At 44.6% G+C, this 12,761-nt stretch overlaps 1 protein-coding gene across 1 annotated transcript; it reads left to right on the forward strand.

Annotated features, from left to right (window-relative positions):
• The first annotated feature begins 1,630 nt into the window (after nt 1-1,630).
• Nucleotides 1,631-12,513, forward strand: LOC128834769 (zinc finger protein 436-like). The gene is made up of 4 exons (XM_054023846.1): nt 1,631-2,611; nt 3,305-3,431; nt 6,961-7,074; nt 7,427-12,513. Exons 1-4 carry the CDS (start codon nt 2,522-2,524, stop codon nt 8,698-8,700), a joined length of 1,605 nt encoding a protein of 534 aa, XP_053879821.1. The 5' UTR covers nt 1,631-2,521; the 3' UTR covers nt 8,701-12,513.
• The last annotated feature ends 248 nt before the right edge of the window (nt 12,514-12,761 follow it).

Here is a 12,761-nt window from a genome sequence, read left to right on the forward strand (position 1 = left end):
TCTGAGTCCAGCAATCACTCACACCTCTTGCAGTCACTGTCCTTTGTTCCAGTTTCTTTCTGGTATCTTTGGGGGTGGAGAGGCTCTCTCTTTAGCCAGCTGAAGACAAATGGAGGGGTCTCCCCTGGGCTTAAATAGACTTTCTCTTGTGGGTGGAGACCCCCTCCTCTCTCCTATGCAAAGTCCAGCTACAAAATGGAGTTTTGGAGTCACCTGGGCAAGTCACATGTCCATGCATGACTGAGTTCCTTACCGGCAAAGCCACATTCCTGGGAAAGTCCAGTTGTGGATTGGTGTCTCCAAGTTCATTGTTGGCTTAAGTGTTTCTTGATGGAGCACTTAGTGAGAATAGTCTTTTCTCAGGAAGCTGACCGACTGCTTCACTACAGCCTCCTTAGAATCAAACAAGTATGCAGCCAATATTCATAACTTTGAATACAAAAATGATACATGCATACATATAGGATTAATAGATTCAGTAGATTATGACCTTTACAGAGATGTGTTACCTGGTATATGTAGCATAAAACACATTCTAGTTAAGTTATATATATGCACCGTCACACACTCCTTCTGCTCTTCTTTCCCATTTGGTTCCTAGACTTTGTTACTGGGAGGGTTTCAAAATGACTCAATGGTTTAATCCTGGTGGGAGGGGCTGGGTCAGTGACCAAACATTTCCCCAGCATAGAATCATGGAAATGTAGGGCTGGAATGGACCTTGAGAGGTCCTCTAGTCCAGCCCCCCAGCACTGAGGTGTTTGGCCAACCTGTTCTTAAAAACCACTGATGATGGGAATTCCACCATCTGGTCCAGTGCTTAATTTTGTTTTTTCACAATTGAATCACATAATTGACTCAGCTTCAATTTGTGATTCACTATAACCCCCGATCACTTTCAGTAGTACTACCCCCTTGCCAGTTATTCCCCACTTTTTAGTTGTGCATTTGGTTTTCCTTCCCTAAGTCTAGTACTTTGCACTTGTCTTTATTGAATTTAATCTTTTCATTCAGCCCACTTCTCCAGTCTGTAAATGTTATATTGAATTCTAATCCTGTCCTCCAACATGCTTGCAACCCCCCACAGCTTGTGTTATCTGCATATTTAGAAAGCATGATCTCCAGTCTGTTATCCAAGAAATAAATGAAAATATTGAACAGTATCAGATCCAGAACTGGCCCCTGTAGACCGCCTTTTCAACAAAATTTGCACCCATTTTATAGTACTTTCATGTACACCACATTTCCCTAGTTCGCTATGAGAATATCATGGAGGCCTGTCTCAAAAGCCTGACTAAAATCAAGATATGTCCTGTCTACAATGTCCCCCGGATCCATAAGACCAGTACCCTGTGAAAGCAGGAAATTAGTTTGACTTGGCATGATTTGTTTTTAAAAATCCATGCTAGGCTATAACTTATCTTACTATCCTCTGAGTCTAGGTGCTTAGAAATTAATTGTTTAATAATTTGTTCATTCCAGATACCTTCATGAGGTTTGACTGGTATTTATTCCCTAGTCATCTTTGTTTCCCTTTTTAAAGATAGGGACTATGTCTGCCCTTCTCCAGTCTTCTGGGACCTCACTGTCTTTCAGGAGTTCTCAAAGATAATTGTGAATGGTTCCGAGATTGCTTCAGCTAATACCTTGAGTACCCTAAGATGAATTTCATCAGGTCTCGCTGACTTTAATACATCTAATTTATCTAAATATTTTTTTAACCTGTTATTTCCCTATTGTGGTTTCTGTTTCTTCCTCCTCTTGGTTAATATTAATTAAGACCCTACCTGAATTGCAGGATGATCTTCAAATAATTGCAGCTGAGTTGCGGAGAAGACTTGAAAAATTGTGGAAAAGAAATAATGGATCTATATTAATTGCAGTAATTTGGAAAAGCCACAGTGAACCTATTTGTTTAAGAAAAATCTGCTGGAACAATATAAACACTCTGACCCCCAGATCCCTTTCCGCAGTACTCCGTCCTAGGCAGTCATTTCCCATTTTGTATGTGTGCAACAGATTGTTCCTTCCTAAGTGGAGGACTTTGCATTTGTCCTTATTGAATTTCATCCTATTTACTTCAGACCATTTCTCCAGTTTGTCCAGATCATTTTGAATTTAATCCATTGTCCTTATTTTCCTACTCGAACGCCTTCCTTCTCTTAGAATCATGAAATCATCATTTCATGAACACTTTCGCCCATATTGCTTTCTACCTTCAGTTTCCTAGCTAACTCCTGCCTGTTAGTCAGAATCAACCCTAAAATGCCTGTCCCCCTGGTTACTGCTTCCATCTTCTGAAGCAAACAGGTGTCCCCAACATATTCCAAGAACTCATTGGACACTTTGTGTTTGGTTGAATTCCTTTTCTAACAGGTGTCTGGGTAGTTAAAGTCCCCCCTCCCATTACTAATTGTGTTTTGAATTGTATTGTGTTGTGTTATTTGCGTGACAGAATCTAGAACATCAGTCTGCGGGGAAAGAGCTGGTGGGAATTGTGATGTGATGTTACTGTTCTGACATGTCCCCAATTGCCCTGACAGGCTGCAGTGTAACGTTCCATCCTTCTGGAGGACAGGGAAAGGAAATGGCTGCCGTGGAGCCAGTGCAGGTAGGGATTATCAGGTAGTTGCTGGTGGGTTTCTGTTGGCGGGAGAAGGGCAGTAAATACATAGGAGGTGGGCACTTCTGGAAGGGGTGATGGGCTGGAGGGACAAGGGGGCAGGAAATACAGAGTGTGGAGAAGGGGAGGGGGACAGGGTGTGACAAACCTGCTGGGATTTGTTTACTGTAGGGCCTGGATCCTAGTAACCCAGGGGGTTTGTGGAAGTTCCCTAACTTGTGGAACAGGAAACAGCCCCCCTGGACTGGGCTGGGGAAACTCCCAAGTGCTGGAGCCTGAACCTACTAGCTAGAGGATGCTATAAGATATGAAGGGGCACCCACCAGTGAAGCCTAGAGAAGACTCCCCATCCCCTCCCATCCAGCTGCTGGCAATGGGGAGGGTGTTGGGATTGACACCCGGGAGTTGTCTCTGGGCCGTGCTGGGGGCTCCATCTCCTGAAACAGCCTCTGGCTAGTAGGTGAGTGATGAATGTGAAGACCCCTTCCATCTCTACTGCTAGAATAGGTGAGGGGCTCTCTCTCTTTTTCCTCTCACCTTGATGCTTCCTGGCTGCTCTGATGGGGGACTCTGCTGCCTGCCTGCCTCCAAGACCTTCCATGTGATTGGCCCTCCTCCTCTGTGAACAATGGGGTTGTCAGTGGACAGCAGGTACTGAGTGGGGGGCTCTTCTTCTTTCAGGGGCCGGTGACCTTCGAGGAGGTGGCTGTGTATTTCACCAAGGAAGAATGGGCTCTGCTGGACCCCGCTCAGAGAGCCCTCTACAGAGACATCATGCAGGAGAACTATGAGAATGTGATCTTGTTGGGTAAGGATTCCTGTCCCCTCGGTTATTAGAAGGGGAAATGAAGAGTTAAGGTTCACAACACCCCACAATGCATCCTCAACTCTGCCCTGTTTCAGCAACGCCCCAACAGGCCAATGACACATAGACTAGCACTCTACTCTCCCCACTACAGAACACTTTGGGAACAGAAGCTACCTATCCCTGGCCTGCACTCAAACACTGAGCCTACTGCACACAGTCCATCTCTGACTTCCATAATGTCACCACCCCTTTACCTTTGCAGTGAGGATTCCTTCTGAGTCACTGCCTTCACTTACCCCTCACTGAGGCCTGGAGACCACTAGCATGTATGTCACCAAACAGCTGACAACCCTCGTGGCAAGAACACACCCTTGTGCACTTTTATTGACGCTACCTACAACACTCAGCACTGAAATGAGCTACTATCCAGGGCAAAAGGACTGAGACTAGGAGACAGAGAGAGAGAGAGATGAAATTGAGAAGGTTTTGGAAAAGACAGGCAGATTACTCTGCCAAAATGAATGTAGAGTTCAGTTTTGCATTCCCAGAGTGACCAAGGGATCTGTAAATCCTGTGTTCCAGTTGCCTAAGCAGTGCGGTTTTGTTCTGAAAAGGCTCTATTGTGTTGCTGCAAATACCTACTGGCTGCAGCACCCCAAAAGAGATGGTGTTTATGAGGAGTCTGAAATCATTGGGACTCACTGAAGTGCCATCATGACACAAAGGGGTGTTACCTCCAGAACGTCCTGTCTCAAGAGTTGTGGAGCGTGGGGATCACGCTTGCAAAAAGCAAAGCCTAGGAAATAGCACAATATGGGTATGTCTACATTGCCTTTGGAAGAGATCCTCCTAGCCTGGGTCCCCAGACTTGTGCTGGAGGTCTATATATAACTGTGTAGATGTTGCAGATTGGGCTGGAGCTCGGTCTCGCAAGCCGGGGTGGGCTTGGGAGCCTGAGCTCAGGCCTGTGTTGCAATATCTACACAGCTATTGTTAATGTGCTAGCATGAGCATCACTGGTGTAGTATAGACATACACTAAAGGGGGCAGAGCCAGGAGAGCCTGTATAAAGGCTAGAGTCATCTAAGACCCTATAAAACCATTTCACAGCCCTAAGTAAGTACTAAATATTATCTAGATCACCTCCTAGTGGTGTTTTTCCAACCTGTTCTTAAAAACCTCCAGTGATGGAGATTCCACAACCATCCTAGGTAATTTGTTCCAGTGCTTAACTACCCTGACAGTTTGAAACTTTTTACTAATGTCTAACCTAAATCTCTTTTGCTGCAATTCAAGCCCATTACTTCTTGTGCTTTTCTGAGTGGATAAAGATAACAATTTAGCACCCTCCTCTGTCTAACAACCTTTTATGTACTTGCTGACTTATGTCCCCCCTCAGTTTTCTCTTCTCCAGACTAAACAAATCTGATTGAGAAACAAATTTTCTCTATCTTTCCTCGGTGGTCATGTTTTCTGGACCTTTAATAATAATAATAATTAATAAATTTGCTCTTCTCTGGACATTCTCCAATATGTCCACATCTTTCCCAGAGTTTGGTGCCCAGAACATGATGCAATATTCCAGTTGAGGCCTTATCAGTGCTGAGTAGTGTGAAAGAATGACTTCTTGCCATAAACTACAATGTTGGTCTGAAAAGGATTGGGCCCAGACTAGGAAGGAAACTAGTCTGTGAGAGAAGTTTATTGGGACATCTCTGAGGGTGAGATTTACCTGTATTCAGTTTTCTACGGTATTAGGCTTAGATTTGCATGTTTTGTTTTATTTTGCTTGGTAACTTACTTTGTTCTGTCTGTTATTACTTGGAACCACTTAAATCCTACTCTGTATACTTAATAAAATCACTTTTGCTTATTAGTTAACCCAGAGTAAGTAATTAATACCTGGGGGGGCGGGGCAAATAGCTGTGCATATCTCTCTATCAGTGTTATAGAGAGCGGACAATTTATGAGTTTACCCTGTATAAGCTTTATACAGAGAAAAATGGATTCATTTGGGGTTTAGGCTCTCAGAAAGACTGAATACTGGGTGCTGGGAAACTCCCTGTTAACTGAGAAACCCCTGGGCTAAGTGAATCTTAGTTTCTGTGCACTGCAGGGGGGCGTGGCCCAACCTCTTGGTCTGTGCTGTAGCTGACTGGAGTGTCTAACTCAGCAAGATGGGGGTGGAGGGAAGCCTTCTCTGGCAGGGAGTTTGCTCTCAGTGGTTTCCCAGCACATCTACTGACAGTCTTGAGGGAGTTTCTGTGACACAACCCATCACAGACCCTGCTCCCTGGCTAGAGCGCTGGAGGGGGCCATGCTGCTGCTTCTGGGAGTTGTGTGGAGCGGCCCCCGACCCAGCTTCCCGGCGGGAGCGCCGAAGCAGGAGCTCAAGGGCTGGATTAAAACAGCTGAATAGAACTGGACCCAGGAGAGATCTGAGGGACCCCACTCAATATGCCCTTCCACCTTGGCTGTGAACCATTGACATCTACTCTCTGACTATGGTTTTCCAACCAGTTGTGCACCCTTCTTATTGTAGGTTCGTCTAGTCTATATTTCCCTAGTTTGCTTAAGAGAAGGTCATGTGAGACAGTATCAGAAGTCAAGTTATATCACATCTACTATCTACTATTCCCCCACATCCAAAAGACTTGTTTCTAGAGCCCTGCAAATCCGCGGGTATTTGTGGATATCCGATCCGCAGGATCAGATGCGGATACACCTTTTTGTATCTACGCAGGGCTCTACTTGTTACTGTGTCAAAGAAGGATATTAGGTTGGTTTGATGTGATTTCTTCTTGACAAATCCATGTTGACAGTTACTTCTCACCTTATTTTCTTCAAGATGCTTAAAAACTGATTGTTTAATTATTTGGTCCATTTTCTTTCCAGTTACCAAAATTAAACTGACTGGTCTATAATTCCCTGGGCTGTCCTTATTCCCTTTTTATAGCTAGGTACTATATCAGAGAATTTGGGAGGATGGTAGTGAGGAGGGCTGTGGGCAATGGGAGGAAAGGAGAGAACACAAGGAGTGGTTGCTCCTCAGGTCCCAGGAGGTGGGGAAGGATGAGAGCAGTTAGAGGAAGGATTGTGGGGGTCATAGTGATTATCAGGGCTAGCTGCCTTTCTGTGCCGTTCCTTGTCTCTGAGTGTCCCCCTTCAGCTGTCAGGCCTCATGCCTTTCCCTCTCCTGCAGTGTCTCTGGCCCTCTCTCTGTCAGTAAGAAGCAGTTCCAGGTGGACTTCCCCTCTGGCCGGAGTCTTCACTTGCTGGGACATAGAATTGCCTGCTCTGGGTTTTAGGAGCCCCTTTGATCATCAGTGTCTGGCTGTGTGTGTTCCTAGTAGACATGGGCACAGTTAAATCCCTCATGAGAAGAGGGTCCTGCACCTTTGAGCACCTGGAGAGCTGGCCCCAGGATTCTACTGCTTTAAAATGGGCTGGAGTTAAAAGAACTTTTTTTGTGTGTGACAAATGTCCCATAAATTCACCTGATCTCACTGGTCTTCTTTCCCCTGAGCAGGATTTCTAGTCTCCAAACCTGATGTCATCTCCCAGCTGGAACGAGGGGAAGAGCTGTGGGCTCCAGATCTCCAGGGCTCAGAGGAAAGTGAGATCCTGAGAGGCAGCTGCACAGGTGAGGGATCATTAAACCAACTCAGAATCTGTCATTGCCTGAAGGAAACTGCTGGGATTACCAACAAAGACCTTGTGAGCTCTCTGAGCTCAAGATTGCCCCCAGTAGGTGTCATATCCTTAGGGCAGATACTTTTCATGGCTTCCTACCCATCCTAACTCCTGGCAGTAGCTCTCTTCCCCCTAAGTGTTTGGATCAGATCTGGATGCAGAATTGATCACCTCCTCTCGCCCCTTTGGGAAAGAGTTTGGGGAAATTCAGTCCCTAATTTTTTTCCCTTCTCCAGCTGTTCTCTTGGTTTGTTCTCCCCTTTTCCATTCCTGTTTCTATAGTTTTTCTTTCTCTGTCCCAGCAGGTAATGGGATGGTGAGTGAGACCATGGAGCAGAATCCTCAGCAGGAAGATGATGAGCAAGGGGAATCACATGGGGTGTTATTGCAAAGATGCAAGGGGAGTGTGTCCAGGAGCTGTGAGCAGGGAAAAGTCCGTGAGAGTCAGTACATGCCAGAGAAGTGGCAGGGAAACCAGCCAAGGCAGAAAGTTGGTAAATCTGTTAATTATCAGGGAACTCACAAAGGCCTCAAGGAAACCACGGCCCAGCAGAAAATGGTGATGGGAGAGAGAAATAACACATGTGTTGAGTGTGGGAAAAAGCTCAGTAGGCGCTCAAGCCTTATTAGACATCTGAGACTCCATGCAGGAGAGAGCTCCTATGAATGTTGTGACTGCGGGAAAACCTTTACTCAAAGTTCACACTTTATTAAACATCAGAGGAGCCACAGAGGGGAGAAACCATACAAATGCTGTGAGTGTGGGAAAACCTTCACTCGGAGCTCTGTCTTTATTAACCATCAAAGAATCCACACAGGGGAGAAACCTTATAAATGCTGTCAGTGCGAGAAAACCTTTGCCCAAAGCTCAAACCTTATTACACATCAGAGGAGCCACTCAGGGGAGAAACCCTATGTATGCTGTGAGTGTGGGAAAACCTTTGCTTGGAACTCAAACCTTACTAGACATCAGAGGATCCACACACAGGAGAAACCCTGCTGTGAATGTGGGAAAACCTTCACTAATAGCTCAACCCTTATTAAACATCAGAGAATCCACACAGGGGAGAAACCCTATGAATGCTGTGAGTGCCAGAAAACCTTTACTAAGCCCTCAACCCTTATTGAACATCAGAGGATCCATACAGGGGAGAAACCCTATGAATGCTGTGAGTGTGGGAAAACCTTTGCTTGGCGCTCCACCCTTGTTACACATCAGAGGATCCACAGAGGGGAGAAACCATATGAATGCTGTGAGTGCGGGAAAACCTTCACTCTGTCTGCAGACCTTATAAGACATCAGAGAATCCACACAGGGGAGAAACCCTATGAATGCTGTGAGTGTGGGAAAACCTTCCCTCAGTGCTCAACCCTTACTGAACATCAGAGGATCCACACAGGGGAGAAACCCTATGAATGCTGTGAGTGTGGGAAAACCTTTGCTTGGAGCTCAAACCTTATTACACACAGGAGGATCCACACAGGGGAGAAACCCTATGAATGCTGTGAGTGCGGGAAAACCTTCGCTCGGAACTCACACCTTAGTAGACATCGGAGAAGCCACACTCAAGAGTGACCGTATGGATGCTGTGAGTGCAGGAAAACCTTTGCTCGGAGCTTGAACCTTATTACACATCAGAGCATCCATACAGTGTGGGAAATTCTTCTGTCAGAACTCAGCCCTTTTTTATCATCAGAAAAGCTGCAAGGGAGATAAACACCTTAAAATCCTTGTCTATGGCTGAGGAAAGATTTTTGTTTTCCTTTTGCTAATTCCCACATAGTGAGTTTTAAGGCAGCATTTGTGACATCGTGGTATCTCAGCTCCCCCAGCTGAGTTGTCTGCTTTTCCCTTTTGCAGCTCACCCTTTCTTAGAGTGAATTCCAGGGCTGGATTTACACCTTACGCACTCCTAGGCTCAGCATCTTCAGCACCCACCCTGCCTGCAGTTGACCTTCATGTTGCACACAGTTTTAGAGAGGTAAGGCACCCCTAAAATGCTGGTGCCCCTAGGCATACTCCTACTGTGCCTAATTGGAAATCTGGCCCTGGTGAATCCCACAGTATTTTTCATCAACTCCTTTGTCCTGTGTCATGGAAGTGTGTGTCCCTCCAACATGAATGTCCATCAGCCCCAGGTGGGGGAACCAGGAGTGACCTCTACCAGGTACGTGGAGGTTAAATCTACCTGCGCCTTGACTCCACTAGGTTTTCCATGGAGTTAGCTAGATTAAGTTAGTGATCCTGATGTAAAACCACAACTATTTTTTCAGTAAAGAAAATAGCCCATGTACAGCAGTCAGGGTAATGTAGCAAATTTCCTCACCATCTGACACAACCTCCATCACTTCTCCTAGTCTAACCAAATTAAGAACATCATGTTTATATTTTTCCTCCCACTTCAAAGCAATTGTTAGTCACCAGGTTCCCCACTAGGGACAAATTGTCTCATTCCCAGTTGTTCTCACATTACACTGGTTTGTGCTGAAAAGCAGTTGGGTTTTTTTTCCATTTTTCTCATTTTAAATATATTTAAATATAACAAAGACGATCAGGGATGAGGGGGAAAAGTGTTTTTTCAACCTCTGTGATACCTGAAGAAGTGGTGAGTTAGAGGGAGTCCGACCTTCTGAATTAGCCCAGCAACATTTCCTTTGTTAGAGCCATGTATAATTTATCTTCTACACCTCTGCTACTTAATGTATCATATGATTCAGGGTTCTCAGCCCTCTGCTTGGGGATCACACTTTGTTTTCTTTGATCCCAAAACAGTAATTTAGGGCCTGAGATGAAAATGTCACAGACCTGGAAGGGGAATTTTAATGGATCTCAAACTCAGTGAGATAATTTGGAGTTTAAATCCCAGTTTCCAACTGTTGGAAAAGCCTCTTAGAATCATAGAACTGGAAGGGATCTCGAGAGATCATCTAGTCCAGACCCCTGCACTCAAGGCAGGACTAAGTATTATCTAGACCATCCCTGGTGTTTGTCCAACCTGCTCTTAAAAATCCTCAATGATGGAGATTCCACAACCTCCCTAGGCAATTTATTCCAGTGCTTAACCACTCTGACAGGAAGTTTTTCCTAATATCCAACCTAAACCGCCCTTGCTGCAATTTAAGCCCGTTGTTTCTTGTCTTATCCTCAGAGGTTAAGAAGAACAATTTTTCTTCCTCCTCCTTGTAACAACCTTTTATGTATTTGAAAACTGTTATCATGTCCCCTCTCGGTCTTCTCTTCTCCAGACTAAACAAACCCATTTTTTTCAATCTTCCCTCATAGGTCATGTTTTCTAGACTTTTAATAATTTGTGTTGGTCTTCTCTGGACTTTCTCCAATTTGTCCACATCTTTCCTGAAATGTGGCACCCAGAACTGGACACAATACTCCAGTTGAGGCCTAATCAGCGCGGAGTAGAGCAGAAGAATTACTTCTCATGTCTTGCTAACAACACTCCTGCTACTACATCCCAGAATGATGTTTGCTTTTTTTGCAACAGTGTTACACTGTTGACACATATTTAGCTTACATAAGAACGGCCATACTGGGTCAGACCAAAGGTCCATCTAGCCCAGTATCCTGTCTACTGACAGTGGCCAATGCCAGGTGCCCCAGAGGGAGTGAACCTAACAGGTAATGATCAAGTGATCTCTCTCCTGCCATCCATCTCCACCCTCTGACAAACAGAGGCTAGGAACAGCATTCCTTACCCATCCTGGCTAATAGCCGTTAATGGACTTAACCTCCATGAATTTATCCAGTTCCCTTCAGCTTGTGATTCACAATGACCCCCAGGTCCCTTTCCGCAGTACTCCTTCCTTGGCAGTCATTTCCCATTTTGTATGTGTGCAACAGATTGTTCCTTCCTAAGTGGAGTACTTTGCATGTGTCCTTATTGAATTTCATCCTGTTTACTTCAGACCATTTCTCCAGTTTCTCCAGATAATTTTGAATTATAATCCTATCCTCCAAAGCACTTGCAACCCCTCCCAGCTTGGTATTGTCTGCAAACTTTATAGGTGTACTCTGTATGCCATTATCTAAATCATTGATGAAGATATTGAACCGATCCCTGCGTGACCCCACTCGTTATGCCCTTCCAGCATGACTGTGAACCACTGATAACTACTCTCTGGGAACGATTTTCCAACCTTATGCACCCACCTTATAGTAGCTCCATCGAGGTTGTATTTCCCTCGTTTGTTTATGAGAAGGTCATGCGAGACAGTATCAAAAGCTTTACTAAAGGCAACATTGGGGGGAGGGATAGCTCAGTGGTTTGAGCATTGGCCTGCTAAATCCAGGGTTGTGAGTTCAGTCCTTGAGGGGGCCATTTAGGGATCTCAGGCAAAATCAGTACTTGGTCCTGCTAGTGAAGGCAGGGAACTGGACTCAATGACCTTTCAAGGTCCCTTCCAGATCTATGAGATAGGTATATCTCCATGTATTATTATACCACATCTACTGCCTCCCCCCTTTCCACAAGGCTTGTTACCCTATCAAAGAAAGCTATCAGGTTGGTTTGACACAATTTGTTCGTGACAAATCCATGCTGACTGTTACTTATCCCCTCATTATCTTCTAGGTGTTTGCAAATTATCTGCTCTATTATCTTTCCAGGTACAGAAGTTAAGCTGACTGATCTGTAATTTCCTGGGTTGTCCTTATTTCCCTTTTCATAGATGGGCACTAGATTTGCTCTTTTCCAGTCTTCTGGAATGTCTCCCGTCTTCCATGACTTTTCAAAGATAATTGCTAATGGCTCAGATATCTCCCCAGTCAGTTTCTTGAGTATTCTAGGATGCATTTCATCAGGCCCTGGTGATCTGAAGACATCTAACTTGTCTAAGTAATTTTTTATTTATTCTTTCCCTATTTTAGACTCTGATCCTACCTCATTTTCACTTACCAATCACCACCAACCTGTTGTAGGACTTTTCCTACTGAGATGGGATTGTTTGCAGATGGGAAGGTTAGCTGTTTTTTTTTGTTTTTGTTTGTTTTTTTCCATTACTATGGTGCTAGAACTTTTGTAAATAATAAGGCTCAGTAGTGAAGCAGATTTGAATGGATCAGAGGAGGATGCAATGGAAGAATCTCTTGTCCTGATTTTGAGTCATCCCATTTAGCCTGCTCTGGAATTTCTAGTTATATGAAACTGGATGTATCTTATACCTCTCTGTTGTTACCCCAAAATTTGGACCCAAGGCACCCCAATAATGGCTTGCCTATAACGGTAAACCATTTGTCAATTTGGCCCGTCTCAATGCATAGCAGGAGGTGGCCCGCCTTAGAGAAATTGCCTGGGTTTCACCAGGGACTTTGTCTCTGACCCTCACAGGACTCCCCAAAAAAGTCTAGTTCTGTTAACCCATGAGAGGACACGGATACAGCCTTCCATTCAAAGTATTGATGTTCAAGCAGTAATTCTTCGAAAACAGAGTAACATTTATTTAAAGGAAATATTCAGTTACCATACATGTAATAGTTTTAAGAAAGAACACACTGTGATACATAACACATAGCACATAGTACAGTGGCATTGCATAGACTACACAAACCACATGGCAGATGCAATGTTGCACAGCATGGTGCACATCGACCCCTCATACATATGTATGAAACAACATTACAAT

Source organism: Malaclemys terrapin, chromosome 3 (genome assembly GCF_027887155.1).
Source record: "Malaclemys terrapin pileata isolate rMalTer1 chromosome 3, rMalTer1.hap1, whole genome shotgun sequence".
Lineage (NCBI taxonomy): Eukaryota > Metazoa > Chordata > Testudines > Emydidae > Malaclemys > Malaclemys terrapin.

Excerpts from the sequence above, each read along its gene's own strand:
- LOC128834769 (XM_054023846.1), top strand. The coding sequence starts at position 2,522 with ATGTCCCCAATTGCCCTGACAGGCTGCAGTGTAACGTTCCATCCTTCT. Across the intron at positions 2,612-3,304 it reads CTGCCGTGGAGCCAGTGCAG|GGGCCGGTGACCTTCGAGGA; the intron begins GTAGGGATTATC and ends TTCTTCTTTCAG. Across the intron at positions 7,075-7,426 it reads CCTGAGAGGCAGCTGCACAG|CAGGTAATGGGATGGTGAGT; the intron begins GTGAGGGATCAT and ends TCTCTGTCCCAG.